We start from the raw sequence: 27,759 nt of genomic DNA, 5'->3' as shown, positions 1-27,759 counted from the left end.
AATCTGTTCTATGTTCGTTATTCCAATGCTTCCCGTTCTTAAGTTTAACTATTAGAATTTAAGCAACCAGGAAATGGCTTAGAGATTTCTGCATATTGCACCTTTAACTTCTTGCGTCGAGCCATCCCGGATCCGGTATCGTGACTACAGCCTCAAGCTCATTACCATAACGCAACGTTAACTATTCATGAAAATCGCAAATGAAATGAAATTAATCTATTTGCTCTCAAGCTTAGCCTTTTTTTAACAACACTGTCATCTCAGATTTTCAAAATATGCTTCTCAACCATTGCAAAACAAGCATTTGTGTAACACTATTGATAGCTAGTGTAGCATTTAGCGTAACATTTAGCGTTAGCATTCAGCAGGCAACATTTTCACAAAAACCAGAAAAGCATTCAAATAAAATAATTTACCTTTGAAGAACTTCGGATGTTTTCAATGAGGAGACTCTCAGATAGCAAATGTTCAGTTTTTCCTGAAAGATTATTTGTTTAGGACAAATCGCTCCGTTTTCTGCGTCACGTTTAGCTACAAAAAAAAACTGTATCCAGGATTGTGTAAATCTATCCGCAAGCTCATTAGCATAACACAACGTTAACTATTCATGAAAATCGCAAATGAAATGAAATGAATCTATTTGCTCTCAAGCTTAGCCTTTTGTTAACAACACTGTCATCTCAGATTTTCAAAATATGCTTTTGAACCATAGCTAAACAAGCATTTGTGTAACAGTATTGATAGCCTAGCATAGGATTATGCCTGTCTTTCAGCATGCAACATTTTCACAAAAACCAGAAAAGGATTCAAATAAAATCATTTACCTTTGAAGAACTTCAGATGTTTTCAATGAGGAGACTCTCAGTTAGATAGCAAATGTTCCGTTTTTACAAAAAATATTATTTGTGTCGACTAATCGCTCCGTTTTGTTCATCACGTTTGGGTAAAAAAAAATATATATATATATTAAGTCATTAAAACGCGAACTTTTTTCCAAATTAACTCCATAATATCGACAGAAACATGGCAACATCTAACCGATGTTTAGAATCAATCCTCAAGGTGTTTTTCACATATCTATCGACGATAAAATCCTTCGTGGCAGTTGACTTTCTCTTCTGAAGAAATGGAACGCGCATGGACCTACAGATTACGCAATAATTTCGACACAGGACACCGGGCGGGACACCAGGTAAATGTAGTCTCTTATGGTCAATCTTCCAATGATATGCCTACAAACACGTCACAATGCTGCAGACACCTTGGAGAAACGACACAAAGGGCAGGCTCATTCCTGGCGCATTGACAGCCATATAAGGAGACATTGGAACACAGCGCCTTCAGAATCTGGGGCATTTCCAGTATGAAACTTCATCTTGGTTTCGCCTGTAGCATTAGTTCTGGGGCACTCACAGATAATATCTTTGCAGTTTTGGAAACATCAGAGTTTTGTCTTTCCAAGGCTGTCAATTCCATGCATAGTCGAGCATCTTTTCGTGACAAAATATTGCGCTTAAAACGGGCATGTCTTTTTATCCAATAATGACATAGCGCCCCCATAGGTTGAAGAGGTTAAGTATAACTATAAATTATATCCAGCTCAGGTATCCAGCTATGCATTTGGTTTGCTAACTTGCTAGCTAAGTGGCTAGATGTCAAGATCAAGCTTCTTGGTTATAGCAGAGACATTCAATCCCCTCCTAGATCAAGATCCCTGTTGCCTAAATAGTTTTGTGTGTTAAAAATGTATAATTATAGCGCCCCCTGTGTTCACTTCCGGTAATACAGTATACCCTAGTATGGTACAGAAACGATATGATGTATGAAAATCTGGATACCGCCGAACCCTATTATGTATATAGCTATATACCATGTATGTACTTTACATAAATAGTACCCATATCAAATAAAATCCAATCAAATGTTATTTGTCACATGTACCGAATACAACAGGTGTTGCACAACCTTACTGTGAAATGCTTACTTATAAGTCCTTAACCAACAGTGCAGTTCAAGAAACAGAATTGAGAAAATATTTACTAAATAAAATAAAGTAAAAATAAAAAGTAACAGTAGAATTACATAACAATAACAAGGCTATACACAGGGGGCCCGGTACTGAGTAAATGTGCGGGGGTACAGGTTAGTCGAGGTAATTTGTACATGTAGGTCGGGTAAAGTGACTATGCATAAATGATAAGATGATAAACAGCGAGTAGCAGCAGTGTAAAAACAAAGAGGGGTCAATGTAAATAGTCCAGGTGGTCATTTGATGAATTGTTCAGCAGTCTTATAACTTGGGTGTAGAAGCTGTTACGGAGCCTTTTGGACCTAGACTTGGCGCTCCGGTACCGCTTGCTGTGCGGTAGCAAAGAGAACAGTCTATGACTTGGGTGACTGGAGTCTTTGGCAATTTTTTGGGCCTTCCTCTGAAGTGGAATTGACTATTGTTTTTGACAATCTAAACTTCTTCCTCTCTTATGCTTTCCTGTCTCCTTTTCTCTCTATCTCTCCTTCCCCCCATTTCCCCCTTCCCCCTCTATCCCTTTTCTAACTCTCTTCCCTCTCTCACTCTCTCCCCCCAGTATTAAACTCCAGTTCTCAGGAGGAGGTCTGTGTGAGGGACGTGAGAATCATTCCTAACTTCAACGTGTCCTACCTCCCCATGATGCCTGATGGCTCTGTGCTTCTGGTGGACAATGTCTGGTAAGTACAGATCTAGGATCTAGGATTTTGGGACTCCCCCCATTCCTTAACTTAACCATTAGGGGTGAGACAGAAACTGACTGTAGATCAGTGCCTGATGGCTCTGTCCTCCTGGTGGACAATGTCTGGTACACTCCCTTAACCACAGATCAAGAATCAGATTACAGTACTACTAATACCAACTTTTGCAGTTAAGGGTAGAAAAGAATCAGTGTCTGCCGGACAAGGTCTGGAACGCTCACACAAGTGCTTTTCAGGGACGCTGTTTATAAGTGTTGAAACATATTGTATATTTTGTTCTAAAATGTTGCGTAAAGATGTAATGAGTGCCTGAATGTCCCATACTGTTGTTTATTTTTTATGAACCTTGATAGAAAGTACATCACTTTTGTAACCATGGCGATGACATCCATTACTTCCTGTCTGCAGCCACCAATCGGCAGAGGTTGGAATGGCGTCGTTCCACAGGATGAACAGTAGCTCCTCTCACCTTCCCAGCATGCTCTCTGCCCTGGAGGAGCAGAACTTCCTGTTTCAGCTGCAGCTCAGGGACCAGCCGGAGGAAGAGAGCAACGAGGTGAGAGGAGAGGAGAGAGGGAGGAATGGGGAGAGAGAAGGGGGCTATAGAGAGAGGAGAGAGGGGGGAACAAGGACAATGTGTAATATCAAATAAATGGTCCTAGTTTGTGATGTAAAGGGCAGTGAGATACATTTCAGGTAATATGATATCATACTTAGTGTTGGATCATTTAATCTGTTTTAGATTAAACATATGCAGGAAAAATCTGCCATGAATGTCCTTGTGTGCGAGCACAGCATGAAATCATTTGAGGAATGTGAATGTTTTTTGCTCTCTGCTTAAGGGTCTGGAGGTTCCTTTGGTAGCTGTGCTGCAGTGGTCCACCCCTAAACTTCCCTTTACCAGGTAGGTCTACATCTACTAAAATATAGAACTGGCTCATAATCACTATAACTACCCCAGACACTCACTATACCTACTCCATTATAACTACTAGCCTTCCCCAGGTACAGTATATATCCACCGATTATTAGTTGGAACCAGAGCCATATATTTAAGAGAGTTGGGCCAACTTTTAGAATTCTGAATATTGCTCTAATTCTAGACAGTCAGCTACATAGCTTTGCTTAAATATCGCCCGTGTAATGTTAATGTAGCTAGCATGGCTGCCACAGGATGTCGTAGTGTCATGTAAATGCATCATAATGCCCATTCTAGTGACATGCCATTCCCCATGTAATGTTAATGGGGTGCGAACATGGCTGCCATAGAATGTGGTAGTGTCACGTACAGTTGAAGTCGGAAGTTTACATACACTTAGGATGGAGTCATTAAAACTTGTTTTACAACCACTCCACAAATATCTTGTTAACAAATGATAGTTTTGGCAAGTCGGTTAGGACATCTACTTTGTGCATGACACAAGTAATTTTTCCAACAATTGTTTACAAACAGATTATTTCACTTATAATTCACTGTATGACAATTCCAGTAGGTCAGAAGTTTACAAACACTAAGTTGACTGCCTTTAAACAGCTTGGAAAATTCCAGAAAATGATATCATGGCTTTAGAAGCTTCTAATAGGCTAATTGACATCATTTGAGTCAATTGGAGGTGTACCTGTGGATGTATTTCAAGGCCTACCTTCAAACTCAGTGCCTCTTTGCTTGACATCATGGGAAATCAAAAGACCTCAGGAAAAAAATGGTGGACCTCCACAAGTCTGGTTCATCCTTGGGAGAAATTTACAAATGCCTGAAGGTACCACATTCATCTGTACAAACAATAGGCAAGTATAAACACCATGGGACCACAAACAATAGGCAAGTATAAACACCATGGGACCATGCAGCCGTCATACCGCTCAGGAAGGAGACGCATTCTGTCTCCTAGAAATGAACATACTTTGGTGCAAAAAGTGCAAACCAATCCCTTAACAACGGCAAAGCACCTTGTGAAGATGCTGGAGGAAATAGGTACAAAAGTATCTATATCCACAGTAAAACGAGTCCTAACGAGACATAACCTGAAAGGCCGCTCAGCAAGGAAGAAGCCACTGCTCCAAAACCGCCATAAAAAAGCCAGACTATGGTTTGCAACTGCACATGGGGACAAAGATCGTACTTTTTGGAGAAATGTCCTCTGGTCCGATGAAACAAAAATAGAACTGTTTGGCCATAATGACCATTGTTGTTTGGAGGATAAAGGGGGAGGCTTGCAAGCCGAAGAACACCATCCCAACCGTGATGCACGGGGGTGGCAGCATCATGTTGTGGGGTTGCTTTGCTGCAGGAGGGACTGGTGCACTTCACAAAATAGATGGCATCATGAGGTAGGACAATTATGTGGATATATTGAAGCAACATCTCAAGACAACAGTCAGGAAGTTAAAGCTTGGTCGCAAATGGGTCTTCCAAATGGACAATGATCTCAAGCATACTTCCAAAGTTGTGGCAAAATTGCCTAAGGACAACAAAGTCAAGGTATTGGAGTGGCCATCACAAAGCCCTGACCTCAGTCCTATAGAAAATGTGTGGGCAGAACTGAAAACGTGTATGCGAGCAAGGAGGCCTACAAACCTGACTCAGTTACACCAGCTCTGTCAGGAGGAATAGGCCAAAATTCACCCAACTTATTGTGGGAAGCTTGTGGAAGGCTACGCGAAACAGTTGACCCAAGTTAAACAATTTAAAGGCAATGCTACCAAATACTAATTGAGTGTATGTAAACTTCTGACCCACTGGGAATGTGATGAAAGAAATAAAAGCTGAAATAAATCACTCTCTCTACTATTATTTGGACATTTCACATTCTTAAAATAAAGTGGTGATCCTAACTGACCTAAGACAGGGAATTTTTACTAGGATTAAATGTCAGGAATTGTGAAAAACTGAGTTTAAATGTATTTGGCTAAGGTCAATGTCAACTTCCGACTTCAACTGTAAATGCATCATAAAGCAGAAACCTCAATACCTAGCGAAGTTGGCTAACATTATCCCTTTTCATCATTGTTTTGAAGAGTGTTTAATCACGATTGCTGCTGACAGACGTGATAGGCAACACACTAGCTTAACACAGTTTCTCTGGACCCCCCGCAAGCTGTTTGGCCCCCGAACCCGACTGTTTTCTATACTGAGTATTGCCAACCCAGACAGTATTTCCAGAGACATTGTGCATTATTCGTCCATTGTGCTGCACACAATTTAAACTTAGTCTTGAATGATACATGCCAAGATACACCAGAGCTGAGATAAGGGACTGTTGATATTGCAACCACACAACTCAAACATCAGTTCACCAGTATGAAGACGAAATCGCAAGCTCTCAAGAACTGTTGTCCGCTAAAGATGATAATCTGTTTGCATCTGCCAATTAATTGGCTGTCCAGTATCCAGACGACCTGTCCCCAGAGCTTCCTATCCAGTTAATCTCTTTCCGTACCGTGTTGATGCTGGTAATTAAGGAGAATGAGAGGCGCAATTAAAGATGTTGCAGAACTGCTGCATTTGAAGCACCACTCCCTTCTGCCCAGTTTCCCTGATGTTGCTATGGCAATCAAGCTGTTTTTACCATCCCTGCAACTTGCTTCTGCGGAGTGATATTTTTTGAAACAAAAACTCATAAAGAACTACCTAAGAAGCATTAGGCTCTCGGTCTGATATGCTCTTTTGAACACCTGAGTAGGCTCCACTCATTGCACTGGCACAGTCGTAGCCTCGTAGCCACGGCATTTGTTTACAGATATCACCTCATTCTTTCAATCAGTTAAATCTGTTATTTTTCAAGGTCTGAGGCACTTTTTCAGTCACATTCCTGAAGCCCAAAAACAAACATGTAGCTTCTTAGTACATATGTCAATTTGAAAGATTTATGAATGACTTTTTGGAGGGTTATTGTCAAATTGATTTATTAAAAAAAAAAAATAGACATCGATGACAGGTGCATGGCCCCTCAGAGTTTCTTGATCCACTCCACCTTGTGGGGACTGCCGGTACGCAGGTGAGGCAACATTGATTAATGGACCACAAATTGGCTAGCTAGCTAATAACAGATAACGTCAATATGGCTAGGTAACGAGCTAACATTAAGGGGATAAACTAGATGGCTATATTCAAATATATTTTGATTTGCTTGCAATCTACGGTGTTGATGACAGTAGTCCGACTGACAAATTTACCAGGACGAGGACTTGCCGATGTCAAGTTTTTTCCAAAAGCCAAATCTCTGATGAAGCAAGCTAAATGGCACATGTTGCTAGCTACATGCCAAATGTCAGAAAATACATGAGCAATTGATGTTTACTAATCATGAAAAGCGTGCAGTTACTTGCTGTATAACTCTGATGATGTGTAGTTCTGACTGGGCTCTTCAAGACCTGATGATATTAAAACGAAATAGTTACACCATTTATTTAGTAATTTATTTAGTAAAACGGCACAAGGTTGTCAATGGTTTTAGCGGAGCTGGGGGCCTCCTTAACCCCCAGCAGCCAAATTGAACACTGCACTGTATTGCAGTGTTGCCAACTCCTCAGTAAGGAAAGTAGCTATTGGCTGTCCTAAAAGTCGCTAGAAGTCGCTAGATGACGTCATTGCCTAATTTGCATAATTGGCCATGTGCATGTAATTGTGATGGATGCTGTAGGAGAGAGAATAATGTTGTGGGGGGAGACAAAAAGTGAGTAAAAAACACACTAACTTTCTTCTGTCGATTCTTGTTTTTGTTAATGTCACAATTCCAACCCTCCTCCTTTGGACCGGCAAAAGTGACCCAAAAGAGACACTCTGGCAGAGTTACTTAGTTTTTAAAAATTTTATTTTTATTTTTAAACAATTGTTTTTTAGTTTCGTTTTCTTAGTTTGGTTTGGTTTTTAACCTTATGGTCCACTTAGGAGCCTACAACAAGTCATAGTAAAACATGAACATTTTTAACCATAACATTTTTTACATTTTTTTTTTGTATACAATCTACATTAACAATCTAAATCGTCCAAAAAGAGACAATAGAAAAAACTGTCAATGGCAATGTGAGAAAATTATGGTAACTAGTCTGGCCCTAATTCCGGTAAAAAAAAAAATGTTTTCCAGACCCCCCTCCACACACACACAGGCTGTGCTGGCTCACAGAAAGAGTGGGCCATCGTCATTTTGGTCTAGGCTCTCTATGGCAGGTTCAGCAACTGAGGGAGCTGACTTAAATGAGTAAGCAGCTGATGTGCCAAAAAGCTGCAAAACATTATCAGGCAGCTGGTGCTCATAGCAAGCCTCGCCAGACAGCTTCAGTCCATATCGAATGTACAGGATGGAGTTAAGGGTCTGCACGGACATCCGATTTCTAAGTTAGCTTTTTACCACACTCATCTGGCTGAATAATCTCTCGACCTCAGCATTTGAGTGTGGCAAGGACAACACAGACACAGCAGCCATGGCAAGTTCTTGAAAATGGGTTGATATCAGCTGCATCCCTGAACTTCCAAATCTCACTTCAGAAGCCCAGTGTGTTTTTTGTCTCCTTCCATTTACTAAGATGGATGGAACGCCATTTCTGGACAATCTCATTTATCTCTGCAGGGGAGTAGCCAAGGAGCTTGGCTATTTTTTCTATTTCTCCAAGGCTCTTATTGTGCTTTTGAGTTTCCTCCACATTGAAAACTGACATGTACTGCAATGCTTTGATGTTGTCCGGCAGTCTCACCCTCAACTCATTAGTGAGGGAGATGGTGAAAGCTACACACCGCTTTCGGACATTGTTTTCATCCTCAGGCGCAAGGTGGAGCACAGCTGCCTTTGACTCAAAAAGGTAACCAAGGTACGGCTTGGGACTGATGAATCCATGTATTGGCCCTTTGAGTACATCAACATTTGCCAGTGGATTCAGCACCCTGCTGCTCACAGACATGATCAGGCTAAGCAAGCTGTCAAGTAGCTTAAGAGGATCTACTTGCTCTCCCTCAAAAGCCTTGATGGCCAACTGTACCTCACCCAGCACTGACTTTTAAAAAATTCAGATACAATATGTTTTGAGGATCACTGTACATGGAGTATAAAACCTCAGCCATGTAGCAGTGTTCACTGGACTTGGTGACTGCGAAATGCAGCCTAAGCTCCTCCCACTGGTCCAAAATGCGTGAAACCGCAGGTTCAATGGAGAGCCAACGTGTGACACACACCTTGGTTATCTGTAAAGGTTTCTCCCCACAGTTGATGGTCTCATATATGGCCTTGTAGGCCTCCCTGCGCTTTGGAGACACTGAAAACCAGTTATAAACCAGTTATCCAGTTATAATTAGGGCCGATTTCAAGTTTTCATAACAATCGGAAATCTGTATTTTTGGATGCCGATTTTGCCAATTCTTTATTATTATAATTTTTTTACAACTTTATTTAACGAGGCAAGTCAGTTAAGAACCCATTCTTATTTTCAATGATGGCCTAGGAACGGTGGGTTAACTGCCTTGTTCAGGGGCAGAACAACAGATTTTTGTCAGCTCAGGGATTCAATCTTGCAACCTTACGGTTAACTAGTCCAACGCTCTAACCACCTGCCTCACGAGGAGCCTGCCTGTTACGCGAATGCAGTAAGAAGCCAAGGTAAGTTGCTAGCTAGCATTAAACTTATCTTATAAAAAACAATCAATCAATCATAATCACTAGTTATAACTACACATGGTTGATGATATTACTAGTTTATCTAGCGTGTCCTGCGTTGCATATAATCGATGCGGTGCGCATTCGCGAAAAAGGACCTAACCATAAACATCAATGCTTTTCTTAAAATCAATACACAGAAGTATATATATTTTATACCTGCATATTTAGCTAAAAGAAAGGTTAGCAGGCAATATTAACCAGGTGAAATTGTGTCACTTTTCTTGCGTTCATTGCACACAGAGTCAGGGTATATGCAACAGTTTGGGCCGCCTGGCTCATTGCGAACTAATTTGCCAGAAATTTACGTAATTATGACATAACATTGAAGGTTGTGCAATGTAACAGCAATATTTAGACTTAAGGATGCCGTCCGTTAGATAAAATACGGAACGGGTCCGTATTTCACTTAAAGAATAAACGTTTTGTTTTCGAAATGATAGTTTCCGGATTCGACCATATTAATGACCTACGGCTCGTATTTATGTGTGTTATTATGTTATAATTATCTCTATGATTTGATAGAGCAGTCTGACTGAGCGATTGTAGGCACCAGCAGGCTCATAAGCATTCATTCAAACAGCACTTTTGTGCGTTTTGCCAGCAGCTCTTTGCAATTCTTCACGCATTGCGCTGTTTATGACTTCAAGTCTATCAACTCCCAAGATTAGGCTGGTGTAACCGATGTGAAATGGCTAGCTAGTTAGCTGGGTGCGCGCTAATAGCATTTCAAACGTCACTCGCTCTGAGACTTGGAGCACTTGTTCCCTTTGCTCTGCATGGGTAACGCTGCTTCGAGGGTGGCTGTTGTCGATGTGTTCTTGGTTCGAGCCCAGGTAGCGGCGAGGAGAGGGATGGAAGCTATACTGTTACACTGGCAATACTAAAGTGCCTATAAGAACATCCAATAGTCAAAGGTATATGAAATACAAATTGTGTAAAGAGAAATAGTCCTATAATTCCTATAATAACTACAACCGAAAAAAACTTCTTACCTGGGAATATTGAAGACTCATGTTAAAACCTCTAGTGACTCCCCATCCCACATGAGGGAGCGTAATCATCGACTGACACTAATTAGCATAACGCAACGGACATCAGTATTCCTAGAAAATATTCCTATTCATGAAAATCACAAGTGAAATATATTGAGATACAGTTTAGCCTTTTGTTAATCACCCTGTCATCTCAGATTTTCAAAATATGCTTTACAGCCAAAGCTTGACAAGCATTTGTGTAAGTTTATCGATAGCCTAGCATAGCATTTTGTCCAGCTAGCAGCAGGTAACTTGGTCACGGAAATCAGAAAAGCAATCAAATTAAATCGTTTACCTTTCATGAGCTTCGGATTTTTTCACTCACGAGACTCCCAGTTAGATAGCCAATGTTCCTTTTTTCCAAAAATATTATTTTTGTAGGCGAAATAGCTCCGTTTGTTCTTCATGTTTGGCTGAGAAATCTCCCGGAAATTGCAGTCATGAAAACGCCTAAAAATATTCCAAATTAGCTCCATAATATCGACAGAAACATGGCAAACGTTTATAATCAATCCTCAAGGTGTTTTTCAAATATCTATTCGATAATATATCCACCGGGACAATTCGTTTTTCAGTAGGACCGATTGGAATAATGGCTACCTCTGTATTTTACGTGAGAATCACTCTGGGAGCATCAGGTGATCACTTGCGCAATGTAGCCGCTTACGGGTATTCTTCAACATAAATGCGTAAAACTACGTCACAATGCTGTAGACACCTTGGGGAATACAGAGAAAAAGTAATCTGGTTGATAGCCCATTCACTGCTCAATAGGGACGCATTGGAACGCAGCGCTTTCAAAACATGAGGCACTTCCGGATTGGATTTTTCTCAGGCTTTCGCCTGCAACATCAGTTCTGTTATACTCACAGACAATATTTTTACAGTTTAGGAAACTTTAGAGTGTTTTCTATCCTACGCTGTCAATTATATGCATATTCTAGCACCTTGTCCTGACAAAATATCCCGTTTACTACGAGAATGTTATTTTTCCAAAAATGAAAATACTGCCCCCTAGTCACAAAAGGTTATTAAAGGAACCACCAGCTTTCATATGTTCTCATGTTCTGAGCAAGGTGTCACGACTTCTGCCGAAGTCGTTGCCTCTCCTTGTTCGGGCGGTGCTCGGCGTTCGACGTCACCGGTCTTCTAGCCATCATTGATTATTTTTTCATTTTCCATTGGTTTTGTCTTGTCTTCCCACACACCTGTTTTCAATCCCATTCATTACCTGTTGTGTATTTAACCCTCATGTCTTTGTCAGAGATTGATTTGTTGTCTGTGTAGTGTACTTGTTTGTATAGGTGCGCGTCGGGTCTTCGTACCCATGTTTTGTTTGTTTGTTCATTTATTGTTATGGAGCATACTCGTGGAACTTTATTAAAAGATTCCATATTTAAACTCCATTTGACTCTCCTGCGCCTGACTTCCCTGCCACCTATTACACCTATGCGTGACACAAGGAACTTAAACGTTAGCTTTCTTACATGGCACATATTGCACTTTTACTTTCTTCTCCACACTTTGTTTTTGCCTTATTTAAACTAAATTGAACATGTTTGATTATTTATTTGAGGCTAAATTGATTTTATTGATGTATTATATTAAGTTAAAATAAGTGTTCATTCAGTATTGTTGTAATTGTCATTATTACAAATACATTTTTAAAAACGGCCGATTAATCAGTATCGGCGTTGAAAAATCATAATCGATCGACCTCTACTCCACACTATGGGGGATGGTGTCATTGGAAGCATGACTTACAGCAAGCTGCAGAGAGTGGAACACACAGCAAATAAGAACCAGATATTTGAGGCCATACTCCTCCTTCAGCACTTTATGGACCCCATTGTTAATCCCCTTCATAACAGAGGGATTGTCAGTCCCTATCCCCAGGAGTTTCTCTTTTTTAAGACAACACTTCTCGAGGAAAGCCACAACAGCACAGGCTATAGATTTGGCATCTCCTCCCTCCAACTCAACAAGCCCCAGAATTGTTGATACAATTGTCTGCTTGGTGTCACCCACATCTGTGACCAACTTTTTCAGAAAGTTTGGTGCGAGAACACCATTAATCATTTCTGTGCACTTAGTCCTGTGCATTTTGAAGTGGGTAGCAGCAGTGGAGTCTGAAAAAGCAGCTCTACATGCTTCTCCAATGTGATCACATGCCATCATGGAACAGTGTTCAGTGATAGCTAATGCCATGATGGCCTCAGCCTTTTTTGCAGAGTAAATTTTTTTAACCATAAATGGCAGCTTGTTTTGGGTGGAACTGTTATAAGGCTTTGCCTTTTGAGTATTTTTTTGAGTTATGTGTTTTTTTACATCACTAAGTTTGGTGTATAAATCAGCCTTACAATACAGGCAGTATGCCCATGTATCATCTCCAATAAATGGCTTCAACCAGGGTTTGATTCCCACTCCTTTCTGTATTTTTGAGTGTACAGTTTAGACTGAGACATGATGAGGTAGCCAGCTAGATGTTTAGCTTATGTCACAGAGAGGCACACACACAGTGGACAAGGTGAGTAAGTGACTGAGACTGTGTGAGTCAAATGCAGTGATTTATTTTTGTGCAGTGATTTATTTTAGACAAAGAACATTTTACATTTACATCCCGCCCTGAATGTAAGCCAGGGCGGGATCAGCCAGCGGCAGCTTCCCGCATGCACGATTCATTTGCAGTCTGGACGCAGAGGGGTAAACATCTCCTGCTCTGACTGCAGCTGGAAGGGACTGCTGCGCGAGGACTGGGACGGGGGTGGGGCCCAGGGTGGGGCCCACGGCAGCACCCGCTGCTCGTTGAGAAGAGTAAGAATGATATGATAGTCAGAGTCTCCAAAAGTCTCCAATAACACCAAAAAAAGTCGCTAGATTTGTCGCTAGTCGATTTTTTTGAAAATGTGTTGCTAGAGGGGTTCTGAATACCCGCTAAATATAACAAAAAATTTGCTAAATTGACAACACTGCTGTATTGTAACATTTTATTGATAACGACCTATTAAATTACTGGAGGGGCTATGTCATAAATCCTAAAAGTTCCAGAATGGGGTGAAAATGGCAGCCATGTTGGTCAGTGAGAAATCCAAAAACTACTCTAATTGAAATTAATTTCAGTAGGGACATAGTCCTGATTTTACTTTTGCAGGAAAATTAAGGCATATGATATATAAGAAATTGTGAGTGCTATTATATGATACAACATCAGTACTTGCATTTACAACTTGTCTATGTACTTCAACTGATTTCAGCCAGTATATGGCTGTGGATTGACTGCATTTTTAAATGGAATGTTGGCATATTGGCAGTTAATCTGAAAAATGTATGGAATCATTCCTCTAAAACTGACTGGCTAGGTAGCTAACAAACATACAGTGCAGATACATTCTTAAAATTCAATATTGTACACAGTATCTTATCACAGCACTGGCTTGTCATGGTTGACCAACTCCCTCACCAAAATGGCTGACCTTTATCCCATCATAAGAAAGTTAATAGTATTCTAATTCCTAATTCTATGGGGTCAACTCTTTAAATACATGGATCTAGTTGGAACTATCCCAATAACTACTTTACATTGACTAAATGTCCAAATATACCTACCCCATTATTACTCTACTACTTAACTTCCCTTCTCCAGGTACATCTCCACCCACTACCAGCTGCCCAGCGTGAGAATGGACCAACCCCGTCTGGTTATGACAGCTTCCTGTCCCAGTGCTGTGCAGCCTCAGGAGCACTTCCGGGTAAAATACACCTTACTAAACAACCTGCAAGACTTCCTGGCTGTAAGACTGGTCTGGACGCCCGAAGGTGAGGGGATGGGAGAGGAGAAGAGATGGAATGATTATGGAGGGAGATGGGAGTGAGATGAGGTGAGAGGGAGGGAGATGTAGAAAACGGAGAAGATTAATACTTTTTACACAAAAAAGAGTGTGATCGAGCAAGAGAAAGAGTGGAAGAGAGAGATAGAAAAATAATGATAGAGGGTAATGACAAAGGGTCAGTTAGAAAGAAACGGTTGCAGACTCTGGGGCCTTTTAGAACAGGTGTATATATACTGAGATCATGTGACAGATCATGTGACATTTAGATTGCACTTTTCCATTTTTTTTTTTTTAATTAAAAAAAAAAAGTATTTTTTTTCATTTCACTTCACCAATTTGGACTATTTTGTGTCCATTACATGAATTCCCCACCAAAATTATTTAAATTACAGGTTGTGATGAAACAAAATAGGAAAAACTCCAAGGGGGATGAATACTTTTGCAAGGCACTGTATGATTGTAATACAAATGCCTTAGAGAGAGATAGAGAGAGCAGAGAGCAAGAGGGACAGAGAGAGATTGATTAGATTTTTATCAGGATCTCTTTTAGTCCTCATTTGGACTGATCTTCCAAGAGTCCTTAAACATTAAAACACAATTCATAATACAATCACATTTTCACATATAGCACACTGTTACAAACAACAGACATATTACACGGACATATTGACAAGATAAATACAGTCTGAAAAGATAGATTGATTCCTTCATCTACCATAGTCCTGCACAACCTTCCAATGTATTATATTTAAATGGTTCTTAAATATTGTTTAAATGTATATATTGAAAGGTTTCTGGTTTGCTCAGGTAAATTATTCAATATCTTTATTACTCTGAATCTAAATGTTATTTTGCCTATTTCTCTTTTCTTTCTGGATAACATGTAGATGGTGGATAATCTAGTCCTAGTATTTAATGAATGCCTGTCTCTTTTACCAGCTGAATACTGTTGTAAATGGAGTTTGGCCATTTTAAATGGTGTACATTTTGAAATAAAATAAGCAATGTTTTTTTCAATTATCTTGTTGATGAATTACTACCAAGAGCATTGTGCATGACTACAACAGAATAATCATATATCTACCTTAAAACAGTCCTTGCTGCTTTGTGCTGTGCAATCAGCATCCTCTTAATTTCACTTGCTGATGCACGTCCCCAGACCACATAACAGTAGTTCACCTGACTCCCAATTAATGCTTGGCTTGTTTGCTTAAGAATCTTTCCCAGTAAATATTTTGCTCTCCTTCTGATCATGTATGCATTTCTTCTTTTTTTTTGCATAGATGAGTTATTGGAGACAACCATGATAAGCAGTTGTCTAGCTGCACCCCTAGTAGTTTGGTTTCTGCCACTTCGTCAATTTGTACTTCCCCTGTACTTAATTGCATACCATGTTGTGTGGGCCTTTTCCTGGTGGAACAGACCAACATAACCCTGGTTTTCTTGGCGTTCAAAATAAGTTTGTTCCGGCAAACCCACTCCCTGATATTTCCCAGATCTACTTGTTGAGCTTGCTGTACCTGTTGAACCGATTATCTTGCTCTATACATTGTAGTATCATCTGCAAATATAGTAGCTTGAGTTTCAGATAAGGCATAAGGAAGGTCATTGGTATATATTAAGTAAAGAAGTGGACCAAGGCAACTACCCTGCGGTATTCCACAGTTTAAAGCATGAGGGGAAGAAAACGACCCATTGATATAGGTGGACTGTTTCCTGTCAGTTAGATATAACTGTACCCAATTGAATGCTGCCTCCTGAAACCGATATTGCAATAATTTTGTCAAAATTATTTAATGTTCCACTAAATCAAAAAATAACTAACTAACTATATACCAGAGGAACATAATCACTTTAGGCTATATTATAATGCTCTCTCCTTGGGTAAACTAAACACCAGCCTCTCCCACTCTCCCTTTCCATCAATGTCACCCCCTTCCTCCCCTCTAACCCCACCCCCCAGGTCGTGGTCGTCAGGAGGACCCCTCTGTCAGTTCTGTGGTATGTCATTCCCCCCTTAACAACCTGGGCCAGTGTCGGAAAGGATCCACCCTCTCCTTTACTGTCGGCTTCCAGATACTCAAGGCAGGACTCTTCGAGGTACCAGAGAGAGTGTGCGCGTGTGTGTGTGTGTGTGTGTGTGTGTGTGTGCCTCTTTTGTTTCTCAGATTTTGCATACCAAACATTACTCACTCCACATGCCCCCCTCTCCTCCTCTCCAGTTAAGCCAGCACATGAAGCTGAAGCTTCAGTTCACAGCGTCCTGTTCCAACCCCCCTGCTGAGGCCAGGCCCATGTCTCTGTCCCTGTCCAGGAAGAACTCTCCCTCCAGCCCTGCTGTTAGAGACCTGCTGGACAGACAGAGTCTGGGAAGATCACAGTCCTTCTCTCACCAACAACCATCACGGTCGCATCTTATGAGGTAGGAGATACACGCATGTAACGCACAGACACATACACTACATGGCCAAAGGAATGTGGACACCCCTTCAAATGAGTGGATTTGGCTATTTCAGCCACACCTGTTGCTGACAGGTGTATACAATCGAGCACACAGCCAGTCTTCATAGACAAACATTGGCAGTAGAACAGCCCGTACTGAAGAGCTCAGTGACTTTCAACGTGGCACCGTCATAGGATGCCACCTTTCCAGCAAGTCAGTTCGTCAAATTTCCGCCCTGCTAGAGCTGCCCTGGTCATCTTTAAGTGCTAGGAGCAACAACGGCTCAACCGCGAAGTGGTAGGCCACACAAGCTCACAGAACGGGACCGCCGAGTGCTGAAGCGTGTAGCGCATAAAGGTTGTCTGTTCTCGGTTGCAACACTGACTACCAAGTTTCATACTGCCTCTGGAAACAATGTCAGCACAAGAACTGTTCGTCAGGAGCTTTCATTAAATGGGTTTCCATGGCCTAGCAGCCGCGCACAAGCCTAAGTTCACCATGTGCAATGCCAAGCATCGGCTGGAGTGGTGTTAAGCTCGCCGCCATTGGACTCTGAAGCAGTGGAAGCACGTTCTCTGGAGTGATGAATCACGCTTCACCGTCTGATGGACGAATCTGGGTTTGGTGGATGCTAGAAGAACACTAGCTGCCCCAATGCATAGTGCCAACAGTGACGTTTGGTGGAGGAGGAATAATGGTCTGGGGCTGTTTTTCATGGTTCGGGCTAGGCCCTTTAGTTCCAGTAAAGGGAAATCTTTACACTACAGTATACAGTGACATGCTAGACGATTCTGTGCTTCAAACTTTGTGGCAACAGTTTGGGGAAGGCCCTTTCTGTTTCTACATGACAATGCCCACATGCACAATTGAGGTCCATACAGAAATGGTTTGTCGAAATCTGTGTGGAAGAACTTGGCTGGCCTGCACAGAGCCCTGACCTCAACCCCATCAAACACCTTTGAGATGTATTGGAACTTAGACTGCGAGTCAGACCTAGTCACTCAATATCAGTACCCGACCTCACTTATGCTCTTGTGGCTGAATGGAAGCAAGTCCCCACAACAATGTTCCAATATCTAGTGGAAAGCCTTCCCAGAAGAGTGGAGGCTGTTATAGCAGTAAAGGGGGGGCCAACTTTTAGAATGAGATGTTTGATGAGCAGGTGTCCACATACGTTTGCAGTGTATATACAGTGCCTTCTGAAGGTATTCACACACCTTGACTTTTCCAAATTTTGTTGTGTTATAAAGTGGGATTCAAATGGATTAATTGTCATTTTTTGTCAACAATCTACCAAACATACTCTGTAATGTCAAAGAGGAAGATAATGTCCTGCTGAAAGGTTCATTCATTTCCCAGTGTCTGGTGGAAAGCAGACTGAACCAAGTTTTCCTTTAGGATTTTGCCTGTGCTTAGCTCCATTCCGTTTCTTTTTTTTTATCCTGAAAAACTCTCCAGTCCTTAGCATTTACAGCCACACCTATAACATGATGCAGTCACCACCATGCTTGAAATTTGGAGAGTGGTACCCAGTAATTTGTTGTATTGGATTTGCCCTAAACATAACACTTTGTATTCAGGAAAAAAAGTTAATTGCTTGGCCACATTTTTTGCAGTATTACTTTAGTGCCTTGTTTGCAAGCATGTTTTGGAATATTTTTATTCTCTTCAGGCTTCCTTATTTTCACTCTGTCAATTAGGCTAGTATTGTGGATTAACTACAATATTGATCAATCCTAAGTTTTCTCCTATCACAGCTATTAAACTCTGTAACTGCTTCAAAGTCACTATTGGCCTCATTTCCTTCCTCTCCGGCAACTGAGTTAGGAAGGACAGCTGTATCTTTGTAGTGACTGGTTGTATTGATACACCATCCAAAGTGCAATTAATAACTTCACCATGCTCAGCGGAATATTCAATGTCTGCTTTTAAAATGTTTACCCATCTATCAATAGGTTCCCTTCTTTGCACAGCATTGGAAAACCTCCCTCGTCTATGTGGCTGAATCTGTGTTTGAAATTCAGTTCTCGACCAAGGGACTTTACAGATAATTGCATGTGTGGGGTACAGAGATGCGGTAGTAATTCAAAAATCTGGTTAAACACTGTTATTGCACAAAGAGGGATTCTATGCAACTTATTATGTGACTTGTTAAGCACATTTTTATTCCTAAACTTATTTGGGCTTGCCATAACAAAGGGGTTGAATACTTATTGGCTCAAGACATTTCAGCTTTTCATTTTTAATGAATTTGACTCGTATCTCAATTGAATCCATTTTAAATTCAGGCTGTAACCCAACAAAATGTGTAAAAAGACAAAGGGCTGTGAATATTTTCTAAAGGCACACATACGCATACACACACATACACACACACACACATACGCATACACACACATACACACATACGCATGCACACACATACACACACACACATACGCATACACACACATCAGCATACATGCAGTGCATAAACTCATACACACACATAAGCATATATGTACACACTCATACACACGTACACGCAGACGCACACACTCACACACACACTCCCTGTAATCCCTCAATTCTGGCAGTGACTCCTTGACCTCTTTCTGACTCTCTGACCTCTCTCCTAATCCCCATTGTGTGTGTGTGCGTATGTCTCTTTGCATTTGCGTCTGTGTGTGTGTGTGTGTTCTAGGACGGGCAGTGTGATGGAGCGCAGGGCCATCACCCCTCCAGTGGGATCCCCAGTGGGTCGACCCCTCTACCTCCCCCCCGATCGGCCGGTCCTCTCACTGGACAAGATCGCCAAGAGAGAGTGTAAGGTACTGGTGCTGGAACCTGGAAGAGACTGAGAGACAAGGCGAGAGACAGGGAGAGGTGGAGGAAGAGAGGGGAGTGCTGGTGCTTGAGCCAGGTAGAAACAATGAGACTGTGAAGATGGGAGGGAGTGAAGGAAGGGAGGAAGAAGGGAGACATAGATAGAAAAAGGGAGAGAGAGAGAGTCATCTCTCATGCTGAACATTTCCTACATCCTACAAGGCACGCATGAACAATGATTTACCAGACAGACAGATAGACTATCTGACACACACTGAATGATTGACTGTACGTGAGCCACATAATTTGAAGACACTGGAGAAGTTACTTTCAACAACATCATTTCACATTTTTATCTCAACAACATTTGATGTTTTTATATCACTGTAATGTCAGCATTCCATTTCATTCCTTGTTTTATTCCTTGTGTAATGCTGTAATTTAATGTGTAAATAATTGTTAAGGTTTTAAACAGGGTGAAGACATATCCAGACTATTTGTAGAAGCATTTTGAGAACTTTTTCCCTGTAGATTACTGTGTTTACCGTACAGGGTTATGGTAATAGCCAATACCTTGTTAATACATATTGTTATACACTGGTATACATTTTACACAGTATATGTAATGTAATACTTGGATGTTAGAATCATTTTTTTAGTGAAAAACTGGATTATGTTAGTGAGAAACTGGATTTTAAAGAGTCAAAAACTGGATTTTAAGAGTCAAAAACTGGATTTTGTTACTGAAAAACTGGATTTTATTAGTGAAAGACTGAATTTTGTTACTGAAAAACTGGATTTTGTTAGTTTACACACTGTTAGATACACTTATCTAATGTGATGGATGTCAAACTTGTGATTAAAAAAAGCAGCAGGAGACCACAGGGAAAGGCTTGAGTTCTGTTGCATTGTGGAATAACTCTAGCCTGGTCTCAGATCAGTTTGTGCTGTCTTCACAACTCCTATGGTCATTGTCACGATAGGAATTGGCAAGACAGCACAGACAGATCTGGGACCAGGCTAGATCTGTTTCACCCGTGGATAGTGTCATCGAGTTCACTCTTATTAGAATGTGTTGTATTTTAGTGGCTTGGAGCCACACAGTCTCGACACTGTATTTAGTAGTTAAATAAGTAGTCTACTAGAGATGTTTTTAGTTTATGCTAAATATATTTATTGTCCGATTTGTATAATTTAGATTTTATTTTATCAGCATTTACTTCTGCTTAAAAGTCTTAAAAGTGCTTATACTCCTTAGTACACTCCAGAGTACACATATTGTACATAGAAGGACACACTCCGTAACACAAACTTCATAGTCCACACTCCATGATAGGAAACAAATAATTTCCCTTTCCCTTGTTATACTGCTGTTCGCCCTATTCCCTATAAAGTGCACTACTTATGGACCCTGGTCAAAAGTAGTGGACTAGATAGGGAATAGGGTGCCATTTGGGACACAGTCTTACACTGTTGTTCACAGCTGTTAAAACGTTGATTACAGTGGTTGATCCTGTTGATTGTTGCTGTTATGCCATTCATTCACACTTTACCTTATTATTAGGGATTTAGTCCTGGGTAACAATCCAGAATAGTGGATTATTTAGAAATCGTAACGTCCGTTACTGTAGCTACGTTTACATTTGTGTTGAGAACATTGAACAATGGTGTGTGTGTGTGCAGGTGTGCGTGCATAAGTGTGTGTGTGTGTGTATGTTTGTGGCGCTTTAAGCATTTGTTGTATGTTTTTTGTATGTTTGTCTAAAATATTATTTTATTTCCTGGTTCAATTTGCCAATGGAAATGACCAATGGGTCTTTATCCCTGATGTAAATTACAATGTGAGGTTGGGGACATTTCAAACGATCAGATTTTACTTTTTTTACTGTGTGTCAAAAGCCCTGTTTATACCTGGTTCTAGCATGCATCCTTTGTCCTGATCGCTTCCACATTTTTGATTGTGCCCACATTTTTAGACAGGTGTTGACAATCAAAAGACACATTGTGATGTGATTTTGATCAGATCATTCTGCCCACCTCCGGAGGTAGTCAGGTACGCATTGTGTCTTTGTATCTTACAAGTGTAGACGGATCTGGACAGAGAAACCATTTTAGTACATTATTCCACCCATTAAAATCCTTGACAGGTGGCACCATTGACTGATTACATCAATATGTGTCTTACAATACATAAATAAATCTTATTTTGAAAGAGTAGTGAAATAATTAGCATAAAGGAAGGGATCAGGAAATCTGGTCACAATGCAGACACATTGGATGGATAACAGACACGTTTTAATACCATATGTAGACACATTTTTGGAAATGTGGGCACATACAGAATGTAGACAAGATCAGGACAAAGGACCCATGTTAACACCAGGTATAAACCGGGCGTATTATGCCTTATTTTCCCTGGACACAAAGTACTTGCTTGTGTATTCTATGTTTAATTTAGACGTTTTTATCTCTATATCTTTACATGAAGACAAGAAATAGATGTACCCAAGACTGTGTGTGCAGAGGATGTGTGTTATTTAGTTTCTTGTTTCATTTTGTTTAGATGTTTTATTTCCTTAAGCCTGGAATTTAACTGAAAAACAAAACCATTCCAACTCAATTTTCATTGTTCCCGAACACTTGATGAACACAAGTTTGGTCACAAACATTTCCATTCCTTTCCTCTTGTGATTTTAAAACAATGTATTATATTACTACTTGGACCAAAGTAGCTCACAATATGATTGTTTATGTATATTAGTGACTTGTTTTTAACAGTCATTGTTGTTAAGCACTTGAATTGATTTGACTTGTATTGTTCTTGGTTCTTTGGACACACAAACAACAAATGCAGTTGATTGTGTCACAGATGTACTGTGGCACGTTGTTTGCTAGCAGTCTCACTAGGCCTTAGTTTAGGTCTTGCTTGTTTTTAGATGCATTGAATGCAAACGTCTGTCAGGGAAAAGTGTTGGGTTAAAAAAAAAATGTTTTGGGTCACTCCTCGTTTGTTGCACTCTTGAAGTGTGAATAAATACAGTTGGAGCGATTGGGAAGTTTGTGTGCATTACTGTACATTACTGCAGGACAGGTAAGACAGGTAAAACAGACACAGGTGTGTTACTGTAGGACAGGTAAAACAGACACAGGTGTGTTACTGTATGACAGGTGGGACATACACACGTGTACACAGGTGCATTACTGTACATTACTGTAGGACAGGTAAGACAGGTAAAACAGACACAGGTGTGTTACTGTAGGACAGGTGGGACATACACACGTGTGTTACTGTAGGACAGGTAAGACAGACACAGGTGCATTACTGTAGGACAGGTAAGACAGACACAGGTGCATTACTGTAGGACAGGTAAGACAGACACAGGTGTGTTACTGTAGGACAGGTAAGACAGACACAGGTGTGTTACTGTAGGACAGGTAAGGCAGACACAAGACTGACATGACAAGTAATGTTAAGCTTGCAGCAACAATTTAATACACTTCAATAAATTACATCTCAGGCACTTCAGGCATTTTATAATTTCACTTTTCCCTGGATCACATCTCGTAATTCATACATTCTCAAATTACAACAAAAGCATTAATAAGTTAATAAAAGCAGATAATATAATGACAATAATATTAACAAATTCCAAAAAGAATAATGTGGCAAATATGTAACATTGACGTTACGGACTGTTCTGAATTGGTGTGCATTGTTTGTGAGTGATTGAGTGTGTGTGTCTGTCTCTGTGTGTGTGTGTGTGTGTCTGTCTCTGTGTTTGTGTGCGTGTGTGTGTGATATCCGTACATTCATCTGCCAGTAAATATGAAACTCTTATGTTCTTTACTCTTCTTTCTCTCCATCTACATGGGAGTCATGATGTCGCTTGTGTTCTTCTGCTGGTTGTCCAGGTTTTCGTACATGACTTCGCTGTCCTTAAGGTGCATGTGGTATTGGATGCCTAGTAGAAATTAAATTCATAGAATTATAAGCGAGGGAGGGAAAGAGGAAGAGAGAGAAAGTGAAGAAGGACAAAGAGGGAAAGAGAGAGAGAGAGAGGTGTAATGTTTATTATTATCATGAATTTGTTGTTTTATGGCAGGTACTATTAGGTCGGTCCAGGAGTTTCTCCTGGTCAGGTCACCAAGGTCATCAAGGGTTTAGTTGGGAAGGATAGGAGGGCAGAACTACTTGTCATGCAATCCAGTGGAAGAACGAAAGCACTTATTTTTCACAGTATGAGCATTGATTTCACAATTTCCCTCCTGATCATGGCTTCATAGAATTACAAAAACTTAAGTTTATGCATAAGGTTGAAGGTTATGTTTAAGTTTATGTTTAGAAACAAGGGTTAGGTTAAGGTTAGTGTTATATTGTGGCGAAATCTGCTCGGAGCCTTCACCGTGCGCTGCCACTTTAAGAGCGCATGAGCAGTAAGGAAGGGGGAAATAAAGAGAGCTCGTTCAGCTCTTTGGGGAGGAACTCTTGGGTGGCGCGACAGTTTGATTGTGTGTGCTGTGCTGCAGAAGTTTTGTTTGTTTTCAGCGTTTGTAGTTTATAACGTATTTAACTCAATCATCGGTGTGATCGATTTAGATCGTGGTTGTTTTTGTTTGGGACCGCGTCCGTTATGGATCGCATGGATTAGTAGCAACATTGTTGCGAAGCTTTAACAAACAAACCAACAAACCATCGGACAGTCAGACACCGGCAGGCCTGAAGACCACAGCTAAGATTTATCTTTTTCTCTCTCTTTCTCTTCCCTCTCATTCCAGTGCTTTACCCTGCAACAGACTCTCTATTTTTTAAATGCACTTCCCATTGAAGTTCATTAGAGCTGGACTATTATTTCCCTGCTAGAAGTATTTGGATGGACATTTTAGTAGGTTGCTTGCAAGTTGTATATTATGTGAACTGTATTGAGGTGGGGTGTACTAATGACATGTGGCCGAGAAGACTGTGGACATTTTTAAGGCCTTTGTTGTGTCGATGAACACCCCCCACATTCATACCCTCTGCACTCACAAACTAGAAAATAATACAGATTATTGTAAATCCTATGTTGATGACTGGGTTCGTTCTTGTATGAAGTTGCTGTTGAATTGCTCTGCCATTATTAGTATTAGTATTATTGTATGAGGTATTCTTGTTTGGGTTACCCCTGTGCTGTGATGTGGGTTTTATATGGTGTGTATTCTCTTTTCTCTCCACTGGCTATCTGGTAAACAGGCTACACTCTAGGCAGTCTCTTCTGCTGATGTGTGTGGGTCTGGTAGTGGTACTCTCTCTATTCTACTCTTTTCCTTTCGGCATGGTTAATACCTGCCTGGCGCCCGAACAAAATCTTTCTTTACCCCTCTCTAATAAATACCGCTACAATATCAGTGAGGTTAAGGTAAGGGTTGAGGTTATGGCACGGCAAGGTCCACTTGCCTCTGTAATAAATCAGCTGAATAGGTTGGTGACGGGTGACAGGTGTTTTTCTTGTGCTTTTCTCTTTAGCTGGCTGCCAATAGTCTGCTTCAAAATAATTGACTCATTTAAAATGGGAACTTTGTTCTACTGGTTCAAATTCAGTGTTTACTATATCCTTCCCATCTACATCCTTCGCCTGGTTTTATTGGGATAATATTAGCTAAGTAGGTAAAAAATAATGTAAGTGAAGGTAAAAGTTGACATGTTTTAAGTGAGATTGAGATAGGCACTTACTTGAATCTGTGTTGTCAGAATCACACTCGGTTGTTTTGTTCCTGTAAACACCAAATGGTTTAGAGAGTTAGCATCCATTTACATAGGAATACAAATACTGCACTGACAGGTGACAATGGCTTTTTTCTGTCCTGTACACTGAATAATAAAGCAAACTGCCATGGTCAACTTGATCTTTGATTATTTCATGTTGTCAAGAGTAGATTTTGCACTACGATAATAGGCTGTGTTTTAGTGGTTGTTGTACAGTCCTTACGTTCGACAGCATTTGTAGCATAACACACAGATCAGCGCTATGATGATGACTCCCAGAGGCACTAGGACTGCGATGAGAATGATCGTGTTCTTATCTGTGGGACGAAGGAGGAGACAGTTACAACACTGGTATGCCTGTATGCTATTTTTAACAACTGCTAGGTCCCAATAAGGATTACCGGGTACAGTACAGTATAGTATAATACAGTACAGTATAGTACAGTCCCATACAGTATAGTATAATACAGTACAGTATAGTACAGTCCCATACAGTATAATACAGTACAGTATAGTACTGTCCCATACAGTATAGTACAGTACAGAATAGTATAATACATTACAGTATAGTACAGTCCCATACAGTATAGTATAATACAGTATAGTACAGTCCCATACAGTATAATACAGTACAGTATAGTACAGTCCCATTCAGTATAATATAGTACAGTCCCATACAGTATAATACAATACAGTACAGTCCCATACAGTACAGTATAGTACAGTCCCATTCAGTATAATATAGTACAGTCCCATACAGTATAATACAATACAGTACAGTCCCATACAGTACAGTATAATACAGTACAGTATAGTACAGTACAGTGAAATACAGTACAGAATAGTATAGTACAGTACGGTATAGTATCAGCTCCAGTTAATCACGTACCCAGGCCTCCGCTGGTCTCGGTCTTCTCGATCTCACACAGGTTGCCCTCGAAGCCCTCTTTACACTGGCAGGTGAATGAGTCAACTGTAGTGTTAGTGTCAGAGCAGGTACCGCCATTTAGACAGGGGTAACTCAGACACGGACTCACTGAGAAGAGAGGGCGAGAGGGTACGTTTATTATCAAAGACATGGCAGTCCATTTTGCACACTGAAGTTGTTCTTATTGCAACTACTAGGGACACAAATGCATGTTTCAGTAGCCACACACAAAGACACACACTCACCTTTGTAGCAGTCACGCGCGTAGTCGAAAATGGTACAGACTTGTGTGTCGGCACAGCCCTTGGGTTGGCACACGGCGCCCGAGGCCGTACATTCACACGACAGGGCACAGTCCTCTGTCACAAACTTCTCCTTGAGCTGGGTAGGAAGGGAATGGAGGGATGGGGAGAGAGAGAGACATTCAAATGGGGTAGAGAGAGAGACATGTACGAGGAAAGAGACAGAGTTATACACACCACACCGTGCAATGTTCTGCAACAGCTGTATTAACTCACCGGGTAGTATCTATCCAGGTAGTTGCAGCCACACTCGCTATAGGGCACACAGCTGCCTGTGCTCATGGCGAAACCGGGGGCACACTGGCACCCTTCAACACAGGCAGTGAAGTCACAATCGGAGGGCGCGGCCAGGTCAGCGCAGGAGGCGGGGCAAGGGGACATACACTCAGAGTAGGTACTGTTGTCCACACAGCTCAGGACTAGGTGGGAGGAGAGGAAGGAGAGAGGGAGAGAGGAGGGGGAGAGTGAGGGAGGAAGTGAAGAGAGGAGGGGGAGAGTGAGGGAGGAAGTGAAGAGAGAGGGAGAGAGGAGGGGGAGAGTGAGGGAGGAAGTGAAGAGAGAGGGAGAGAGGAGGGGAGAGTGAGGGAGGAAGTGAAGAGAGAGGGAGAGAGGAGGGGGAGAGTGAGGGAGGAAGTGAAGAGAGAGGGAGAGAGGAGGGGGAGAGTGAGGGAGGAAGTGAAGAGAGAGGGAGAGAGGAGGGGGAGAGTGAGGGAGTAAGTGAAGAGAGAGGGAGGGGGGGAGGGAGAAAGTGAGGACACAGGATTAGCAACAAACACATAAGGGGTGTTGAGAGGAGGGCAGTTGAAAATAAGTATTACTGCCAAAATGATTTGGCAGAATCAGTTTAGCAGTTTGCTAGGGATTACAAGTGAAGAAAAAAAACGTCATTTATTAAGAACACAGCAGTGAGGGAATGTATTTTGGTTGTGTTTCGGATAGATTGTGTGTGTGTACTTGTGTGTATATAATAATTTGTGTGTGTAATACCAGAGTGTGTGTGCATTAGTGCATGTGTGTTTGCGTATGCATTTGTGTGTCTGTGAGTGTGCGTGTGCATTTATGTGTGTTTAATAAGATCTCTGTAGTGTAGTGTGTGCGTGCGTACATTTGTGCTTGTGTGTGTGCTTGTTTGTGTCCGCGAGTGTTTGTGTGTGTGCACACATTTGAGAGTGTGTCTGTGTGCGTATGCATGCGTTCATTTATGTTTAATAACATCTCTGTAGTAATGTGTGTATGTGAGACAAGGTGTGTGTGTGTGTGTGTGTGTGTGTGTGTGTGTGTGTGTAATCACATTTAT

General features: G+C 41.0%; 2 protein-coding genes across 2 annotated transcripts in view; one reads left to right on the top strand and one right to left on the bottom strand.

Annotated features, from left to right (window-relative positions):
* Nucleotides 1–22,538, top strand: part of LOC115133326 (trafficking protein particle complex subunit 14-like) — a 28,350-nt gene extending 5,812 nt beyond the window's left edge. The window contains exons 5-11 of the mRNA XM_029666444.2: nt 2,586–2,706; nt 3,136–3,283; nt 3,570–3,631; nt 14,055–14,227; nt 16,205–16,341; nt 16,464–16,663; nt 19,368–22,538. Coding sequence (XP_029522304.1) covers nt 2,586–2,706; nt 3,136–3,283; nt 3,570–3,631; nt 14,055–14,227; nt 16,205–16,341; nt 16,464–16,663; nt 19,368–19,524 — 998 coding nt within the window. The 3' untranslated portion in view covers nt 19,525–22,538. The remainder of the gene's footprint in view (nt 1–2,585; nt 2,707–3,135; nt 3,284–3,569; nt 3,632–14,054; nt 14,228–16,204; nt 16,342–16,463; nt 16,664–19,367) is intronic.
* Nucleotides 22,539–22,959: 421 nt separating this feature from the next.
* The window catches only part of zanl (zonadhesin, like), a 37,275-nt gene continuing 32,475 nt past the window's right edge, over nt 22,960–27,759 (bottom strand). Inside the window, exons 47-52 of the mRNA XM_029666443.2 lie at nt 26,679–26,881; nt 26,406–26,541; nt 26,122–26,268; nt 25,456–25,549; nt 25,200–25,240; nt 22,960–23,451 (exon numbers count right to left, since the gene is read on the bottom strand). Of these exons, the coding sequence (XP_029522303.2) occupies nt 23,354–23,451; nt 25,200–25,240; nt 25,456–25,549; nt 26,122–26,268; nt 26,406–26,541; nt 26,679–26,881 (719 nt within the window). The 3' untranslated portion in view covers nt 22,960–23,353. The remainder of the gene's footprint in view (nt 23,452–25,199; nt 25,241–25,455; nt 25,550–26,121; nt 26,269–26,405; nt 26,542–26,678; nt 26,882–27,759) is intronic.

Source organism: Oncorhynchus nerka, linkage group LG8, assembly GCF_034236695.1.
Source record: "Oncorhynchus nerka isolate Pitt River linkage group LG8, Oner_Uvic_2.0, whole genome shotgun sequence".
In the NCBI taxonomy this organism is placed as follows: Eukaryota; Metazoa; Chordata; class Actinopteri; order Salmoniformes; family Salmonidae; genus Oncorhynchus; species Oncorhynchus nerka.
This window is presented reverse-complemented; position numbering and strand designations above follow the sequence as displayed.